At 46.2% G+C, this 19,817-nt stretch overlaps 3 protein-coding genes across 3 annotated transcripts; 1 reads left to right on the top strand and 2 right to left on the bottom strand.

Annotated features, from left to right (window-relative positions):
• Window positions 1-1,956: 1,956 nt before the first annotated feature.
• LOC133910142 (uncharacterized) lies at window positions 1,957-2,791 on the top strand. Its single transcript, XM_062352657.1, has one exon. The coding sequence runs from the start codon at window positions 2,043-2,045 to the stop codon at window positions 2,541-2,543; it is 501 nt and encodes a 166-aa protein (XP_062208641.1). The 5' UTR covers window positions 1,957-2,042; the 3' UTR covers window positions 2,544-2,791.
• Window positions 2,792-7,299: 4,508 nt separating this feature from the next.
• Window positions 7,300-9,981, bottom strand: LOC133909046 (WRKY transcription factor WRKY24-like). Its single transcript, XM_062351322.1, has 5 exons — window positions 9,566-9,981; window positions 9,246-9,440; window positions 8,425-9,008; window positions 8,167-8,328; window positions 7,300-8,070 (listed from the first exon to the last, which is right to left on the bottom strand). Exons 1-5 carry the CDS (start codon window positions 9,818-9,820, stop codon window positions 7,623-7,625), a joined length of 1,644 nt encoding a protein of 547 aa, XP_062207306.1. The 5' UTR covers window positions 9,821-9,981; the 3' UTR covers window positions 7,300-7,622.
• Window positions 9,982-13,542: 3,561 nt separating this feature from the next.
• On the bottom strand, window positions 13,543-14,204 carry LOC133910141 (copper transport protein CCH-like). Its single transcript, XM_062352655.1, has 3 exons — window positions 14,131-14,204; window positions 13,941-14,016; window positions 13,543-13,838 (listed from the first exon to the last, which is right to left on the bottom strand). Exons 1-3 carry the CDS (start codon window positions 14,134-14,136, stop codon window positions 13,711-13,713), a joined length of 210 nt encoding a protein of 69 aa, XP_062208639.1. The 5' UTR covers window positions 14,137-14,204; the 3' UTR covers window positions 13,543-13,710.
• Between the last annotated feature and the right edge of the window lie 5,613 nt (window positions 14,205-19,817).

Below are 19,817 nucleotides of genomic sequence, written 5' to 3'. Positions count from 1 at the left end.
TCTCGCCATTCTCAGTAGCCCTATTCTCAGTACCATGGTGAGACGGTTGTCGACCAATTGCCATCTGCAAATTTTAAACATATATAAATAACTATGATGCATGACCATGGTATAAGTCACAATTTAGAAAATAAATATGAATATTGATTGCATTGTACTCACAATATATTTATTTACAACACAAACACCAAAATATAAGGTCTAAAATCATCAATATTTTCATGGACAAGCAAGGACAAGCAATCCCAAACTTAGAATTACGGCCTTCAAAAGCATGATCCAAAAAATTATTTGTGCTTCGTATCCACTCCTCAGAATATCGTTCATCATTATTCCACCTATTGTACATCCACCTACGTTCTTCTTCTAGTAACATGATTAGATTTTTAGTTTAAATCTGAAACATAATGCTCCAAGTTAATGCATGTATTTGGATTACTATAATTATCATAATATTTCTCTAAACTACTCTCAAGTGTATATATATGGAAAATAATTGTAATAAGACTGTTGCATTTATCATAGCATCACTAAATTGCAATCAACTATACAGGAAGACCAAAAGATTTGAACATTTTATTTAAATAGCCACTGATGAGAATGATTTGCTAGAAAAAATTTAGTTCAAGACCCAAACAAATATTATATGACTAGACACAACACATAATTGCACGCTGAAAATTATGATAAAATCATGAAGAGAAGGGGTATAGAGATTCTTTTTTACCTTAGTTTGTTATAATGACACGGAATTGCAATCCCTGTCTTCTCTTGCCACCAAGTAATTAAGAGCACAAGCCCTTTCCCAATTAGAAGCACAGAATAGCAACCTCGCTCAATTCAGACAATTTCTACACCACTCAATCTAAATCAGAAACAAAAAAGAACAAAAGTTATAAGTGATTAATCAAAGGAATGAAAAAATTAAAAAAAAAGCTACAAACACACTTTCTGGAGGAAAGAATCCTTGGTTGGCACCGTTCTTTAGCAAGTGAGAGGAGACAAACGGTAAGACCACCTGGAAGCAGCTGCCGACAAGGCCCTCTTGGTGTGACCATTCCTCTTTAGCACAAATTGGCGGGGAGCCGGCTGCCAAAGGCCACGAGCACGAGGTGGATTGGGTCAGCAGGAGAAGGCAGCGTGTGGAGTGGCGACGTTGGGAAAAGAGAGAGGATGCTAGCGTTGAAGGTGAGGGTGGAGATTTTTTGGAGTGGAGGATCGGAGGAAGCTGCGATTTGGAGCAGAGGCCGATGGATTTGGGGGTAGCGGACAGCGGTGGCAGGTGGATTTGGGGGTGGAGGCCGTAGATTTAGGGGCAAAGGCTGGTGGATTTAGGGGGTGTAGGTGGAACCGTGGTTCTGGAATGAAGGGGAAGCGATTGAGAAAGGAGCTCTCGGTAGTGGGCTTTAGGACTTGGAAAATATTTGGGTTCACGGGCTACGTACGGTTGTGCGCCAAGTTTTAGTGCAGAGGAAATATTTTTCGCACGCTCACTCTCCCTTTGGGCTTCGTTGCTGCCATATGGGTGCCGATGTGGCTCTATTCTACCGCCCTTTCACCGGTAGCCCCTACCAACTAAATGAATAATAGGAAATGTCTATTTCCTTTGGGTTTGGATCCCTGGACTCTAGAGACATTTTATTTCCCTTGAGTTGCCTCACAGGCACTAGGGAGCCTTTCAAGCTGTAAGGAAACCATTGATTTCTAGTAGTGTTATTGGAGAGTTTTATATATAGGTCATGTAGTAAATGTATGTGTACCTCAGCACGAACTGTTTAAATTATTTGTACCCGTAGCATTATTTGATTTATTTTGAATCATTTAGCATAACTCAACCCCAAAGCCAGCAAGATAGTTATGACTTTTGAGATGGCAGCATGGCTCACCCCCAGGTCCACTTGGCGCGCTATATATACGCGCAGCTAGCCTCTGCCACTCCCATCACAAGGAGTTCCAACCAACAGCAAACCAATCGAGAAGCATCGTGCACCTCAGCGGCACGTCGACGAGAGTACACCACCGCCGTCAACGACAACGACGACATGGGCAACAGCCTGCGGTGCTGCCTGGCCTGCATGATCCCCTGCGGCGCTCTCGACGTAGTCCGCATCGTGCACCTCAGCGGGCACGTCGACGAGTTCAGCTGCCCGGTCGCCGCGGCCTCCGTGCTCGCCGCGCACCCCAACCACACCCTCACCACGGCGTGGTCCCCCTCCGGCGCGGCCGGGTGCGCCTCCAAGAAGCTCGTCATCGTGTCTTCCGACTCCGAGCTCAAGCGCGGCCGCATCTACTTCCTCATCCCATCGGCCACCCTGCCGGCCGACAGGAGGACGAAGAAGGGCGGTTCCAACAAGAGCAGCAAGCGCTCGAGCCGCCACCACGCCAAGAGCACCGGCGGCACGGCGGAGCAGGACAACTACCTGAGGGAGCTGCTTTCCGAGAAGACCGCGTCGTGCGGCGGCCACCGGAGGCAGCGGAGCGGCGCCCGGGTCGGCGTGTGGCGGCCGCAGCTCGAGAGCATTGTGGAAGAGGCCTCAGATTAGAGATCTCTCTTCTTTGGTTCCGCTTATTCTTTTGGTTTTCTTTCTGATTTGCCGATGTGAATACCACGAGAAGGTACGTGTTTCCGGCCAGTTCTCGCCTCGATCCCCTGACGACACTGTATTGCAATGTCCAGGGTTGAGCGGTCTAAATTTAGCTCGGGAGATGAGGGGAAAATTGAGACAAAATAATTGTAAGAGCCCCAACCTGTACAGAGAGATTTGGTTGAGTTCATCCAAACTTTTCAAACATAAATGTCCTTTGTTAACTTTTTACTTTACTTTCTTTCCACTTCAATAAAAGACAGAGAAGCGCTTCAATGCTTGAAGAAATAGTGAAACGCAGAACATGCTTAAAAGAAAACCTTGATAACAATCAAAATCACCGATTACTCTGTTACCAATTGCTCCTTCCGTTTTAGCCCTTGATGTGCAGAACTGTTCAGGGCAACGGAGCGACCAAACTAAGCTGCGAATCGAGGCTCTGGGTGAGGCCAGATTTTGGGCCGATCCCAGCCACGAAATTATGTATGTGGGCTAGTTTTTCTGACGTTTGTGGATTAGTTTTGCGAAGTTTGGAAGACAGCGGGGAAAGGAGTTTTTTTATTTTTTTATTTTTTTATTAAAAATTTAAATAAATAGATTCTCTGTAGGAGAATTTGCAAAACTAAATGCCTGCAGCCCTGGGGGCTGCAGCTCTCTGAGAGGGTGGTTAGAGCACCTAACCGCCCTCGGTTAGGGCATTTTTTCTTCTAAAAATGTAATTTTTTTGTGTAATTCAAGAAATAAAAAGGAATGACTTTAAGGAAATTAAGAATTTAAATTTGGAGTAGGTTATGTAATAGTCGGAGAATAAAAAATTAGTAATTAGCACCGTAGCATTTTACGTGGGTATGGGATGCGAACGAGGATAAACATAGTATTAAACATAGGGTGAAAACATAGGATACTTTCCTTTTCGGAGGGCATCGGGACCTGCCGCCTTAGTACGGCGGGCTCTCTCCCGCTTCCTTTTCCTCTCAGCCTCCCGAGCCTGAGCCACGGTACGGTCGTGCGCCGCCTTCCTCATGCGCTCTTCTTCTTCCCGCTTGAGGCGAAGTTCCTCTTGCTGTTGCTCGTACTCCTGACGTGCGTACACTTCCCTTCTCCACCTCATGTTCATGTCGATCCACTGCTTCTGTGCGTCATTTTGCTCATTGTCGAGCTATTGAATAAAATCACAAAGCGGTGGAGGAGACTGAACAAATGGAACAAGATGAGCGGTTAGTAAAAGAGACTGCGAAATCGAAGAGATGATACGGATATCTGTTATCGTACCGGTCGATAACCAGTTGTTGCATGTTGAGGCTTGTCATACTCGTAGTTTGGCATACACATGAAGAAGCGCAGCCCATAGGTGTATGAAGAAGCGCAGCCCATACTATGTTTGTCCTCGTTCGTACCTTATACCCACGTAAAATGCTGCGAGTGTTAATTACTGATTTTTTATTCTTCGACTATTACATAATCTACTCCAAATTTAAATTCTTAATTTTCTTAAAGCCCTTCCTTTTTATTTCTTGAATTAAAAAAAATTACATTTTTAGAGGGAAAAAAATGTCCTAACCGCCTTCTTAGAGGACGGTTAGGTGCTCTAACCACCCTATCAGAGGGCTGCAAACATCTAGTTTTGCAAATTCTCATGTGGGAAATCTATTTATTAATTTTTAATAAAAAATATAAAAAAAAACTAGTGGGGAAAGGTTGGTCTTTCGGCCCGGGGGTTCGTTGGGCCGAGGTCACAAATGGTAATATCTCTCTTGGATCATTTATATGCCGATACCATGTTCCCCTAAAAAAATTATATGCTGATATGCACGCTGTACCGTCGTCACAAATTTGAACTGATTTTGACCCTTTTTTTGTTTTCTGAGAGGGACAGGACGCAATTACCCAAACCAAACAACTTAAACCGGCTCATATCACAAAGGTACATCCAGCCTGGTGGTTGCAGAAAAGACATATGTCATTCTCTTCTCTTTTTTTTTTTGGCAGCTAGGAAAAGACATAGGTTAGTATGATCCACCTCTTAAGGTACGTTTCCAGAAGAAAAAAAAAGTAGGGGTACGATTATGGCCCGTACAGGAGCCATGAGAACCTGCGAATGCGCCAGTTCACCTTAAAATACTTACAGCCAACTTAATCTGAAGGTACAATGTACAGTACTACTTTAGCGTTTTTATAGTGAAGTCAAAATGCTCTAACCATCGCCACTAGGCAAAGTAAGTTCGTACACCACTAACTCTCGTATTCCTCCAACGCTTTCGGCGCATAAGTGTTATCTCAGGCATCAAACTTCAGTTGCTACCGTCCATCTGATGACCCAGCCAAGCATGTCTCGACTATTAATAGCCAACCGACCCAGCACGCCCCGCGCGGCCGTGTCAACGACGACCGCGATCGATATGCACGAGACCGGCGACCGAGCAGCGGCAAGAGTCACCGAATCGTGTAACGCAAATCCCTGGATCGCACGCTATCGAGGGGCCGAGAACCTGGCCGTACCAACGTCGTCGGAAAGCGGCAGGGGCGGGAGCAGCGACCTCTGCTGTTTGATCCGGTCCTGCATGCCATGCCACCACCACCACCACCACGCCCGTCGCACTCAACGGGGGCGCGCGAGGCTCGCAGGCAGAGGTCGCAGCACGCAGCTACCTCTGCGCCGTCTGCGCCCGCGCGGCCGACGCGCTCGTACATAACTGGAACGCTGGCGCGGCACAGCGGCGAAGGGGAAACTGGTTCCATCAAGTGGTCCAGGAGCAGAGCCTATAGTGTGAGCCATACTGTCAGTGTGTTGAACAGATTTTGACCTCACGCACCGCGTATAATAATATGCAAATTTCTTTTTTAAGGGGAGGATTTCATTCATATATCAAGAAAGTGCATCTCGTATTATATCTAGATTCAACAAACAACTGAAAATTACAAAATGGACCATAAAAGACATTTCTACAACCTTTATCATCTTCCTCGCCTTCCATCGCCGCCAACCCAAAATCAGCGACGCAGGAGGACGAGAAGCATTCCATTCCCCTTATTGGAATCCACGTGAAAACATTTTGAAGCCGCATCAGCCAACTACCAAGCTTCGCCTAGTCGCATCTGGAGCACTGAACGGGAATCAACAGCCTCAGCGTGGAGCTCCACTGGGAAGACCTAAAACTGGCATCACTGACTACCGGCTCACCAGAGTCAAAGACCTAGTAACCTTCTCCAACACCGTCGAACCAAGATTCGATGACCCAGTCGCACAACGTGAGTTGAGAAATCCCCCTCCCCAAATGCAACTTCAACCCAACAACTACTACCGCGTATCTCCCAAGCCTATCACAGGGAAGATCGACGAAACCAATGACCTCACCAGAGACCGGCTTGGAGAACAAAAGCCAGCAGAATACCATCAACACCTCCGGACGAACCCAAACAAGATTTTATTGGAACTAACTACCACTAAACTACTAGATCTGTAGGAGGAGGGCCTCACCGCTCCTCTCATCGCTGGCAGGCACGTCGAAGGCGAAGAGAGAGGGGGCCAAGGTGATAGTGACAGGGAACTCTAGGAGCGGCAACGAGAGAACCCAAACGGACGTAAGAAGGGACTGGAAGCTATAAGTGTAAATTTCTTTTTGATTCACTCGTGGCACATACATGGCTGACTCGCATCGCGTCGTTCAGGTCTGCTGCCCGTTTGTTTTTGGGCACAGGGTCAGCTGAAATTTCAGCCAGTTAGGTAGGGACGAACCATGGTCAAAATCCACGGTCAAATCCTTGTACACGTTTCAAAATTCAAATACAAGGGACAAGCACGCTGACCAGTTCTACTCATTGCCTCTGGATTATCAGTTACGCGTGCGTGCATGGCGCACCTGAAAAATGGAGGTATAGATGAGTTTGGTTGGAAGATAAATTGGGATAGGATATAGTCATATTTGTTTTCAGGGATGAGATGGTTTTCTTTTTTGTTTAGTTAAAGAGATGAGATGAATCTTTTTTTTTTGTTCAGAGATGAAGTGGAATGTGATTGAAGGGATAGAGATGGACAAGTGAATGTGGTCACCTCTTGTAGAGTTGCTGAATTTAGGATGTGACCACCTCTCTATATATGCGCAGTACGTACTAAATACTAAAATTTCACATATAACTTAGGATTATCAATAATTTTAGAAATTAGTATATTAGTTTAGATAGATATTCATGAATTTTGTCTGATTTTTTGGAATTAAATTTGTGCCCTAACAATTCAAGCTAAGTACAAAAGTAGTCAATTTTGGAGAATTTTCATTTAAAATTTGTAAGAGATGTGTAGTTAGAATCAGTTAAAATGGGTTCTTTATTATTCTACGAGCACAAAAAATCAGTGTGATTTTAGGAGCTTTAAACTCTGGGAGGTGAACGGAAGACTCGCGTGTAAATGGTGATGGCTTCGTCCGTAATATATTTAAGGATAGACTCATCCCGTATCTGAGAATATATTTCCTCTTAGAGATCATTTCATCCCCTATTAACTCTAAATCAAACAACATAAAAACAGGAATAGCCTCCAGTCATCTCACCTCATCCTCAACCCAAGAGTCCACTCTGGGACGGTCTCCGAACAGAGCAGCTGTTTTGGCAGGGAGCGACATCGGTTATGTCAAATGATAAAATTGCCAAACATGTTTCAGTTCATCGGTCTGCAATTATAAGATGGTGATCGGCCAATGTGATTCTTGAACAATGCTTTACGAATGACCTGTAAAATTCAATTTTGAATACAACATTTCCATGTAAAAAATTGCAGAACAAAACTGCTGAAACCCTTTTTCTAACTTGCCCTGTACCCTAATATCCTACAAGCTACATCATTTCTTTCCCCTCCGTGTTAAGGAACGCACCCTTTCGGCAAGCATCTGCCATTTTGCCAACATGGAGCCCCCAAACAAATAAAGAAATGTTTCTATCCTAGATACAACACCCCCAGATTACAAACAACTATGCGAAGAAACAGCTATGGACATCACGTCACGTCTTTGCCATTTTTTCTTCAATGTCTGCGGTTCTTCTTCAGTCAGTGTACATCATCGAGTGCTGGAAAAACATGTCCTCTCTTGGCTCCTCCTTGGCCCTCGAGGCGTGCGCGTGCATGAAGTCGTTCTGCCTCTGCTGCTGCTGGTGGTGTTGGCTCATGTACGACCCCATCGGGTTGTCGAAGCCGGAGAACGCGAAGCTGGCTCCCGCGGCGCTGCTCTGCACCGGCGCGCCGCTGAAGCCGAACGATCCCTGGCTGCCGAACCCGTGCGCGTACTGTTGCCCACCTGCGGCGCCGCTCTGGTACGTCATGGGCGCCGGCGGCGGGGGCGCGGGGCGGTAGAGCGCGGCGCTCCCCCGCGCGGCGGGCACGTCGTGGTTGTGCTTGCCCTCGTACGTGGTGATCACGGCGCGCAGGTCGTGGGACGCGCGCTCCACGTGCTTCCGCACCGGGCAACCGGCCGTGGTGCACTTGTAGTAGCTCCTGTAGTCACAAGACATTTACGATAAGTACAAGCTCACACTTGCAAGAAACTTACTTCATTCCACGGAGTAAAAAAAAATGGATAACTGTTCTTACCTTGGGTTTGGGTTACCCTTCACCACCTTCTGGCCGTACTTCCTCCACCGGTAGCCGTCATCGAGGATGTCGATGTCGCTCATGGTTTGGACAACGACCCTCGGCTCGCGCACCGTTCGGTTGCCGGCCATGGAGATCCCCTCGCTGTCACCGTCTTTCCTCCTGTGAAAGGCAACACAAATTTAATTCCACCTGTTCAAACCTCCAAACATGCAACAGAAACAACTTGGTGCGAACATTTTGTAATCAAGCGCTCACCATCTTTTCGAATCCGGCTCGTCCTCTTCGAACTCGTCGCCTCCAACGTTTCCGGCCCTCGGCGAGCCTACGCCGATCTCGTCGTCCCCGAACGACGCCGAGGAGTTCTCGGGCGTTGCGACGGGCTTACCCGACATCCCGCCAAACGAGTGCTCGAACGCGTCGCCGCCGCTCTGCAGCAGTTGCGCCGCCGTGCCGGAGTTCCTGCGCGTGTTCTGCGGCTTGACGTGGCTGTGCGTGCCCTTGTAGACGATCTCGGTGATCTGGCCGTCCTGCGAGCGCTCCACCTTCTTCTTGGTGGGGCAGCTCGGGAAGGTGCACTTGTAGTAGCTTCGCGGGTTCTCGCTCCCCTTCACCTGCTTCTGCCCGTACTTGCGCCAGTTGTACCCGTCGTCCGACGTTCTCCTTTGCGACTGCGCCTGGATGTACCCGCCACTCGCCGGCACGTTCGGCGCCATCGCAGCGGCTTCCGACGAGGTCGCCTGGAACGGCGCGCCGGAGGTCGCCTGGTTGGCGCCCGCGTCCATGCCTGGTCGCTGCTGGTAGCCCCATGGCTGCTGCTGACTTGTGAACGACTCTTCACCCTGACGTGTTGCAAAGGATATTAGAGATCCTTCTAGTCTAATTTTGTCTTTGACAATTATAGTACAAACATAAAAAGGCTACGCGATCATGACATGACACTACGACAGGTGTTCTTTATATTTGTGTGCTTAAACAAGTAGAGTAGTATACTAGGCTAGTACTAGTTTCTTTTGGACAAAGTCAGCAAAGAGCACATGAGAGGGTGGCAGCAGAGGATGGATGGATGCTGATCTCACCAGTGGGGCTGGTGGAATCGGTGGCTGGAAGGTCGTCGTCGTCCGAACGGCCTCTTCGCTCGTCGGCGCAGTCTGGAACGAGAAGTCGGGGAACGACTGACTCTGCTCGTCCTTGCCGCCTTGCTCCGCGCCCTGCGCCGCCATCCAGCTGAATTGCTGCGAGGCGAATGCGCCCGCTGTGGGCGAGGGGAAGATCTGAAAACGAGCAAAACGCACGGTCGCATGAGCATTCCACGCAACAACATGTGAAGCCAGCCCGTGCAGAAACGGCAAGGCAATGACGGTATGGTCTTTGTTATGGGGTTTGCGTGCGCGCTTACACTGAAGTTCGGGAGGACGGGCGAGTCGAGGAAGTCGGCGGGGTTCAGGCCGCTGGGCATGTTGAAGAAGGACGACGGCGACACCGGCGGCGGCGACAGCGGCAGGGACGGCGGGGTCATGGCCTTGTACCTCGACCCCCCGCCCGCCGCACCGCCGGCCGCCAGGATTTCCGTGAAGCTCGTGCTCGCGAACGAGAACGAGCCGGGCCGCGAGTTCGCCGGCGCCTCGATGCTCCCGGACGTCGAGGTGGTCATCGGAGAAGAGAAGAAATCACGGATCGGGATCAAACCCGCGGCGCTGCGCTGCGACGACCGGTCGTGTGGTGGCGTCACGTCGTGACCGGCGTGTACGTTCGGGCTGGGACGGTGGACGAAGGGGATTGGAGGTGATCAGGCGAGGAGGAGGGGATGCGGAGGACTGGAGGGAACGGTTCGCGACGCGAGGGCTATATAGGCCTTGGAAAGTTTGACTGTTGACCGGTCAAAGCTCGTGGGGTCTGACCGGCGGCGCGCAGCCAGGCGAGCCTGCGCGACAGACTGACGGCGATACCCACCACTAGCGAGGGGTTTCGTCGCTGCACTGGCGGCAACGTGGCTGCTCCGTGTCATGCTGGTGCGGTAGCGGGTATGTTTCCGGTGAAGAGGGGTTGGTGGTCATGGATTGTTTGTTTGACCTGCTCAAACTTCCAATGGTATTTTGGGGATCAGATGGACTGATTTTGATTAAACAATTTTAGTTTAAAATATCAGGTAAATGATGTAAGCTAGTAAATAACAAAAATACATGATTTATTGAACTGATTTAGCTTTATTTAACTGGTTGTGCAGCATGACCGATAGCTGTGTTCTTGGCTACCTTTCATGCATCTTTCATGTGATTCTCTAGAATGGATGCTAGACATATTTTCAAGGTGTAGGACGCAAGTGTAGGCGTTTTGTTTGCACAAAATTCTTCTCCGACGACATGGTTTCAATCGCTAGGCATGTGCTTCCTGTGATGATCCCGATGGACTCGAAATTCAGTGCCCGTAATATGATTTTGTTTTATCTTTCTCGCAGTTGAAGTAGATATGAAATATATCTGATGTGTAACGAGGCTTTCGTCCCAAGTTATAATCATATAGAGCAGCAGCTCGTGAGAGTTTAAATGTATTTTCTCCATATTTTTTTCAGCACGCTTCTTACACTACCTGCGCATGTTTTTTTTTTCTTCAGGCGACGACATTTCCGACAAGGTGAGTAGCGGTGGTTTGATTCCGGTGGGAATTCATTGCTGCCGGCTTAGAGAGAGGCCGTGGGATGCAAGGTAGTCCGGCGGCAGTGGCGGATGCAAGGGCAGGACGGTGAGACGGTGGGACGGGGGAGGCATGGCAGAGCCGGACTAGCGCGGCGCGGCGGGGGCGAGCAGCGAGAAGACGCGCACGAGAGAGAGAGACTACGCATGAGCTAGGATGGAGGTTGATGATGATGCTCGGTGTGTCCGATCCTGATCGGGCGGCCCAGATACGTCGATTGAGAGGAAACGAAAAATCAGGCATCTGGCAATATATCATCACCCTTTTTTTTAAGCCTTCGCTGCACAAAATTCCCGTGATCGTTACTGCTGGCAAGCAGCTCTTTGCAGACCATTCAACGCGACGAAGTCACCAGGACAATTTGTTGTTCTTCACGTAACTTTGCAGCTACACCCCCGGCGAACCAGGAACACTAGATATCTCTCTTACGAATTGTTTAACGATACCAACTTGCACCTTTGCAAGTGACCAGCACAAGGTCTTATGCGTGATTATTCAAATTTTTTCGGAGCCAGATGTTAAAGATGCATCCTTTGATTCTGTTCCTTGTTCTTCACGGAATTTTGTGGCCGTAGACTGATGGGTCCACGGGCTGTCGTTTCTATACGGTGTTCGGTGAGCAGCACCGATTCTGACATTCTGTGAGGTCCTGCTCAACCATAGCTGAATACCGCTCTTCCACGACCCATCTCTGCTGTCCTTTGGACAGACTTCTTCGTCTCTTTCCTAGAAACGGAAGATGTATCGCTGGTCCCCCCATCTTCGTGGAAGTTCTGAGGACATACATGCTTCTGAATTCTCCAATCACTCGTTCTTCACTCGTCAGAATTCAGAAACCTGACCCTTCAGAAAAGAAAAGAAACACTCAAATCAGAAACATGAGGGCCACTCCAACAGCCATGCTTTTTTCCCGCTCCAATCGGGTGGAGGAGTGCTCCAGCAGCTCCTCCATTTGGTGCTATAGGGATTGGAGAAGAGGAGAGAGTACTTTAAATTTGAGGTACTTTTTCCTCCTCTCAACACTGTTTAGAGATTGTTACGTGGGTTCGAAAAGAAAAGAAAAATAATAAAAGGTATGAAATAGTGTAGCTGCTAGAGATAAAAATAATAAGAGATATTGTAATAATGCTAAATAATGTTATATAGTAGTATATTAGATAAAATTTTAAAGTATTTGCTAAAGATGTCTAAATGCAGTAACCCGGTGTTAAGTGATTCGTGTTGGTAGTCAGCGGCAGGGGGAACCCAATGGGGCCACCCCTGGTACATTGGCACCAGGGCCCAAAATTGTTTTAGTAGGCCTATACCTCACCTTTTGTGCGCCTCACTGTCTCAGGTGTATGTATACACGAGGCACTAGTCTTTCACTCCCACAAGTGTATGTCCCCATTCAAGGTATGTCGAGTGGTGCACGAGGGTGGAGCTTCGCCCATGGTCAGCTGTTCTGTACGCTGATGCAAGCGCGTGCGTCGTAGGATTGCGAGGCAGCTGTATCGGTTCTGCTGTTCTGCACCACCGTGCACAGCACCGCCTGGATGCGTTGTTCTTGCTCATGCCGCGCAGGGACGACCTAATTGCTCACACTTTGAACAGGCCTAGGACGGTAAGACCCTCCGTTTTGTATACGCACGAGGTACAAGCGTACACGAAGGGACCGCTCGGTTCAACTCTATGGTAAACACTACGTACGGCAATTATTTGTTGATGCTGATTACAGCCGTGAGATGTCTGATTACGGCTTTTTCGATGTGTTTTAATCGGTGATTATTGAACCGATAGACACTGGCCCTACTATCTGAAAAATAGTTTGGATCCTGTAGCTTCAATCTTGTGAAAATGAATCCCAATAAATTACGGAAAACCAGGGTTGATTTTTCTTCGCGACGGTGAGGAGAAAACTTTCTTGGAAGACGCCTCCCGAGCGGGGACAAGAACAGAGCATGCCGTTGCCATTGCCAGCCCCAGCCGAGCTGTTTGCAGGCCAGGCATGTTCAGTTCTTCCTCCCCAGGGCAAAAGAAAGCTTGAGAACGATCGATGCCTTCTTATCAATTTGGCCGTACGCAATTCATCGAAGCAAGAACCAGTCCTCCATACGACCATACCTATCTCTGTCAATGCACCAACCGATGCTCGCCTGTGGTTTCTTGTTTCTTTCGCGCAAGTATCCGGTGTGCCCGGCCCGTCTATCTGAAAAATTGTGGTACGGCAGTCGTTACCTGAATGCTGAAAGATTGCTAAACGGGTGAAATTTGGAAAGTTCCCAACTATTTGCATGGACATCATTCACGCGGCATCTGACGAGTTCGATATGGCGTCCAACAGAACTATTCAAACGGATGACTGCTATACATCGTACAAAGTAACGATCCTCTGAACCAGAGCACCGTGACATACGGGGAAGCAGCAGGGTAGTAACTGTCAGCAGTAGCAGAAGAACGCACTGCAGCGTTTCACGTAGCGCTCTGGCAGATGCCGGGGTAAATGAAACAGGTCAACTGACGACACAGTTGAATCGACGTCTGCAGAGCAGAAATGGTCAAGGAACATTACCAGGCAACCTGGTTGACACGTTCTCAAATAGGCCAGGTTTATCATGCACGTTGACCTATGGGAACGTTAAATAAGTAGGTAACATATGCAAATCAGATATGGACCAAGAGTGACAACAAGCAACGACGCCTAGCAGTAGCCAATTCTGCAATTCATAGCATCAGTCTGTGGTTATTGCTACATCTGCAGTGTAAATAGCTCCTGGTATCCATGTAAAACATGTAAAGGAGATAAACTAATACTCACAAGTAACTAGATAGCTAATTGATTGTTAGAGTGAGACTGAGAACAATCAGCTCTCAGTCTTCACCCCAGCAAGTTGCTGTCTTCCCTATCTTCTGGAGAGCCTTGACAACTTCCTCTGGGGTGACGTTTCCTGTCACAGTGACCTTGTTTATCTCCGTTTCGAGTTGATAACTCTCCATGTCTACACATATGTGCACAATTAGAAGCATGGTTAGTGATACAATGCTGAAAGTGAATATTTTGTATCATGTGGGATGAAGAACTAGGTTGACCAAAGGCTTACCATCGATCGTTTTTATCGCCTTCTTAATCGCCTTGATGCACCTGTCACAGTGCATTCCAACCTTCAACTCCACAACCTGTGGCCATGTGAACGTTCAGACTCAAGATTGCCGTGAATATATATGTAAACATGATATATTTATTGATGCAAGTAGTTCAGGTGATAAACAAAAGAGCTGATTACAACTTACAGCCATGGTTTCGGAGAGTAGAGCAGGAGACTACTGTGTATCCACTACTCGCAAAAGCTTTGGAGATGTCTGTCTCTGTATCCTGAAGCTTATATAGCTGTATCCGTACCTTTCTCTTTTCTGCAAGCAACGGCAACTTTTGTTCTCCACCGTGAAAATAAAGCGTGCACTTTACAATAGCTCTTGAGGTCAGACACTTCACACTTGAAAAGGAGCACTTAGAACAGCCAAAGGCTACCACATGAATGGGTTGGATAAGAATCTCCTTTTGAACTGTCTCCAACCAATTCCTTCTAAAGTTCCTGATATACATCACCAGACCAAAATTATTATTGCTCTATCAGAGGCTTAAACCTGCTATTGAAACAGTGATCAACGTTGCAAACTGGAGCAATTTTATTAATGGATACTTGTTATACAATATCTCAGTTTCAACTTCTGGTATCAATATAATAATTTTGCATTTCTTCATCACTATAATGTTATACTTGATTAAGCCTTAATTAACAAGATCATTAGCCCTAAAATCAAACACTATCTTAAGCGGAAGTGTATGGACATGTACCTACGTTTGGTGACGCCACTAGTGCTTGACGGTGAGGTCAAAGAGCGTCGGTGTAGATGTGGATGTTGTCGATGGCGTGGCGGCAGTCTTCACCTTGTTGATTGCGCCCTCTTAGGATCGGATAGATTAGAGTATGTGGGGCAAGTTGAGCCTAACGTGAGAATCGTGATCTCACGCCGCCGGTTCTCCCCTTTGGTTTGTATAGCGCAGCACAAGGTGGGACCACAACTATGAGTTAGTTGGGGCTCCCGATCAGAGCGCACGAGAGGGAAACTGACTCCCCCTTTTCCTCGGTTACGTTAGGGAACACATCAAAATATAAGGTCGAGATCAATTCTAACATTCTACTCTTGATCGTAAGGCTAACGTCATGAGCCTAATCTCAATAAAACAGAATACCAAGGCAAAGCATTATAGCAGCTAATTAAATACCACTGAAACTCAAAAACCTATAGTATACTACTTCATCTCGAAATGGAAGTTTGTAATGTTTAATGGGAGTTAGTTTGCTTTATGTTCCTTTCAATCCAGAATCATAGGCTTTCCAATAACCCCATACCAGCAACATGATCACGAAAAATATGGGGTGGTAAGCCTTTAATCAGCGGATCCGTAAGCATTGACTTAGTATTTATATGCTTAAAACTTATTGTTTGATCCTGGATTCTATCTTTCACAACATGATACTTAATGTCGATGTGTTTAGCAGCACCACTCGACTTGTTATTACTTGTATAAAAAACCATGGGTTGATTGTCGCACTATAATTGTCGGTGTAAAGAACAGTGTGGTCCCCTCGTAGGTGGACCCATGTTGGTAAAATGTCAGCAGATGTTGTATACCACGTTTGTCCAGAACCATGGTCACCCCGCGCGACCAGTCAGCGATCGCGTGACCAGCCAGCGATCGCGTGACCAGGCTCTCCGACCAAGCTCTGCGACCAATCACCAGGTCGCAGGAGCAAACCCCGCGACCAGTCTCCTCTGGTCGCAGGGCAGATATGTGTCTAAACAGTCTAATCACAGTAAATATTTTTTCACTCGAGTATTTTCCTTCCCCGAGTCCTCTTTTCTGGTCGACCAAGGCGTGGTCGGCGCAAAGCTACCATGTCCCGTCCCGTAGCATTAAACGCTACGGGATAGCCTGACAGGCATGTCAGAAGGTTTTTTGCAAGTGCATAGGCGGCGCGTGGGGATGGGACAGGGCAGTCCAGGCGACCGGGATGACGCAGGCGATGGAGCGATGGGACATGCTCTAAAGCGCCGTAGAGCAAGTGGGATACGTCTACTCTTAATAATTATGAGCCTAGGTGGGAAGCTCTAGCTAGGCCTGGGTCTATGTCTTGACTCACGTGTAAATCCTCTCTCCCTCTGATATATAAAGGGAGGAGTACCAGGCTTGTAAGAGGGGATTGGATAGAGGCGAAGAAGGTTGGGCAGGAAGACCATTTTGTAACTAACTGAGACCACAAGAAAAGAATACACAAGATGTAGGGCTATTACTCTAAGGGGGTCTTGAACCTGAATAATCCTCGGTATTCTTGAGTTGCACATACACAAACAAATTCAGCAGGCACTCCCTGAACAAAGATCACGCACCCATCGTCTGATACACCCAGGGATCATTGTCAGGGATTCGCCCCCCCCCCCCCCGATAATAACGTAAGTGGTTTTGAAATGCTGTCGACCACTCTTAATCCTGGAATAAATTTCTTTAGCCATACAGCCTGCCCGATAGCCTCATAACATGCCACAAACTTAGCTTGCATTGTTGACGATGCCGTAAGTGTCTGTTTGGAGCTTTTCCATGAAATAGCTCCTCTAGTGAGGATGAAGATATAACCTGACGTGGATTTCTTAGTATTCACACACCCTGCAAAGTTTGCATCTGAATAACCAACAATTTCAAAGTTATCAAATTTTCTAAATATGAGCATGTAGTTTTTAGTGCCTTGCAAATAGTGAAGGACTTTCTTAACAGCTTTTTAGTGGTCCGGTCTTGGATAATACTGATATCTGCCAAACATCCCAGTTACGAAGGCTAAGTCAGGGCGTGTACATACTTGAGCATACATAATGCATCCGACAGTTAAAGCATAAGGAACCGACTTCATTTGATCAATTTCATATTGGTTCCTCGGATATTGAAATGTCCCAAACGTATCACCCTTAATAATATGAGCAAGCGTAGCAGAGCACTTATGCATATTATATTTCTTCAGTACTCTGTCAATGTATGCCTTTTGAGACAAACCTAATACTCCTTTGGACCGAGCTCGATGAATTTCAATGCCAAGAACGTAAGAGGCTTCACCGAGATCCTTCATATCGAAATTAGAGAAAAGAAATCTCTTGGTCTCAAACAACATATCCTTATCGCTGCTGGCTAATAAGATATCATCCACATAAAGAACTAAGATGGTGAATTTCACCCCTTTAAACTTTACATAAATGCAGTTATTAACTTCATTTTCTTTAAACCTAAAATTTCTAATGACTTTATCAAACTTGAGATACCACTGCCTGGATGCTTGCTTTAGACCATAAATTGATTTCTTAAGGCGACATCCCAAATGTTCCTTACCTTCCATGACAAAACCTTCCGGCTGAGCTATGTAAACATTTTCTTCCAAGTCACCATTAAGGAATGTCGTCTTTACGTCCATTTGATGCAGCTCTAAATCATAATGTGCTACAAGCACTATAATTATTCTGAAGGAATTTTTACTTGATACAGGAGAGAAAGTTTCATTATAGTTGATCCCTTCTCTTTGTGAAAAGCCTTTAGCTACAAGCCTTACTTTGAACCTTTCGATGTTTCTATTAGAGTCATGCTTTATCTTGTAGACCTATTTACGGTCTACTGTTTTGGCTCCGTCAGGGATTTCTACTTATCCCATATATCATTATCGCTCATAGACTTTAATTCGTCCTTCATGGCACTAAGCCACTCACGCGAATGCCCACTCTTCATGACATCTTTATACGAGTTGGGATCTTCTGTCTTTCCTATGTCATTAACATCCTCATTCATATAGATAACATAATCGTTCGAGATGGTAGGTCTCCTCTCACGCTGTGATCTCCTGATCGGTTCATTATGCACTGTAGGACCAAGACTGGGTACTGCAAGGGACTGCTGAGGCTCATTGTTAGATGCATCGTTAGGAATATCAGAGACCTCAACAGGGGTGTACTGACGTTAGTTTCTATTGAAGGTGCAACCACCTGGGGCACAAAGATGTAGGGCTCTTGGATCAGCGGTGTAGGAACATAAACCCGTTTTTCTTCGAGATCAACTTCCCTGGGCACCAGATCTCCATTCTCAAGAAATACAGCATGTCTTGTTTCAACAAACTTAGTGATCCTGTCTGGACAGTAAAAACGATACCCCTTCGATCTCTCGGGATACCCGATAAAGTGACAACTAACTGTCTGAGGATCTAATTTTCCAATATGTGGATTAAAAACTTTAGCTTCAGCTGCACAGCCCCACACACGTAGATACTTCAAAGAGAGCTTTCTCCTAGTCCTTAATTCGTAAGGTGTTTTTGGAACTGATTTACTAGAAACCCGATTAAGAATGTGCGCGGCTGTCTTAAGTGCCTCCATCTACAGTCCAACTAGTAAACTAGAATAGCTGAGCATATTGTGCATCATGTTCATAAGCGTGCGGTTGCGTCGCTCGACTACCCTGTTTTGCTGAGGTTCACCAGGTGTAGAATATTAGGCTACTATGCCATTTTCGAAGGAATATGGCAAAGGGACCAGAGATTTTCCCATATGGGGCATGTCTTCCATAATACTTTCCCCCGCGATTTGATCTCACTACTTTAATCTTTAGGTTGTGTTGATTTTTTACTTTAGCCTTAAATATCTTGAATTTATCGAGAGACTCAGATCAATCCTTAATGGGGTAGATATAATCGTAACGAGATAAATCATCAGTGAAGGTAATGAATGAATCAAAACCATCCACCGATGTCACAGGAAAAGGACTGCATATGTCCATGTGAATTAATTCTAATAATCCTGTGCTCCGAGTGGCCCCCTTCTTTATTTGCTTAACATATTTTCCTTTAATGTAATCTATGGAGTGGTTAGAGTCGGAGAAGTCTAAGGGTTGGAGAATCTCTTCCTTCATTCTCCTCCTCGAAATGTGGCCTAAACGACAATGCCACAGTTTCGAACAAGTCTTATTAATTGTACTTCTCTTTCTCTTATGGCTTACATCACAGACATTCATAGACACAGATGATTCATTAAGAGAAAGCATATAAAGTTTATCTTGTCAGATGGTAAGACCAATAACATCTGAATTAAACTTAAGAATGCACTTATTGTCTCCAAAATTATAATGAAAATCATCATCATCTAATATTGAAACTGAAATAAGATTACTCGTCATAGAACAAACATAAACTACATTATTCAGTATAAGAGTGAAGCCACTATCAAGAACTAATGGAAGGGATCTGACAGTTTGAACTTCAGCTTCCTTCCTATTGGCCACTCTAAGACTTCGCTCCCCCTTTCCTAAAGTTCTCGCGGTAAGGAATCCCTGTAAGGAGTTGGTAACGTGCACAGTGGCACATGAGTTAATCCACCATGAATTAAGGGAAAAATCAATATAAAGAGATTCATCAATGAATGCTATTAAATCATCGCTCTTCGTTGCTAGCCACTTGAGAAAACCAACACAATCTTTCTGGTGGTGGTCAGTCTTGTGGCAGAAGTAGCATCCGTTATCCTTAAGTTATTGAGAGGCAAGAGCAGAAGAAGCAGGTGCCTTGAGCGCCCTCTGTGCTGTCTTGTCATGCTTAGTGACGAAATGCAACTTCTTCTTAGAGTTGTAATCTCACTGGAATTTCCTTTTATTTCTAGGGCTGCTAACTTGATTAACAAAATCTTTCTTTTCAGCCCTCAGTCTCTCTTGCTCTTGGACACGCATCGCGATCAAATTGCTCATCGTCCATTTCTCCTTCTGAGTATTATAGCTAATCTTAAATGGAGAAAATTCAGGTGGGAGAGAGGTTATAATGAAATGGACAAAAAAATCATCAGAAATTTCCATTTTCATGCCATTAAGTTTGGCAGCCATGTTTGTCATCATCATGATGTGT

Source organism: Phragmites australis, chromosome 2, assembly GCF_958298935.1.
Source record: "Phragmites australis chromosome 2, lpPhrAust1.1, whole genome shotgun sequence".
In the NCBI taxonomy this organism is placed as follows: domain Eukaryota; kingdom Viridiplantae; phylum Streptophyta; class Magnoliopsida; order Poales; family Poaceae; genus Phragmites; species Phragmites australis.
Note: the sequence above shows the minus strand (reverse complement) of the source record. Positions and strands in the feature narration are given on the sequence as shown.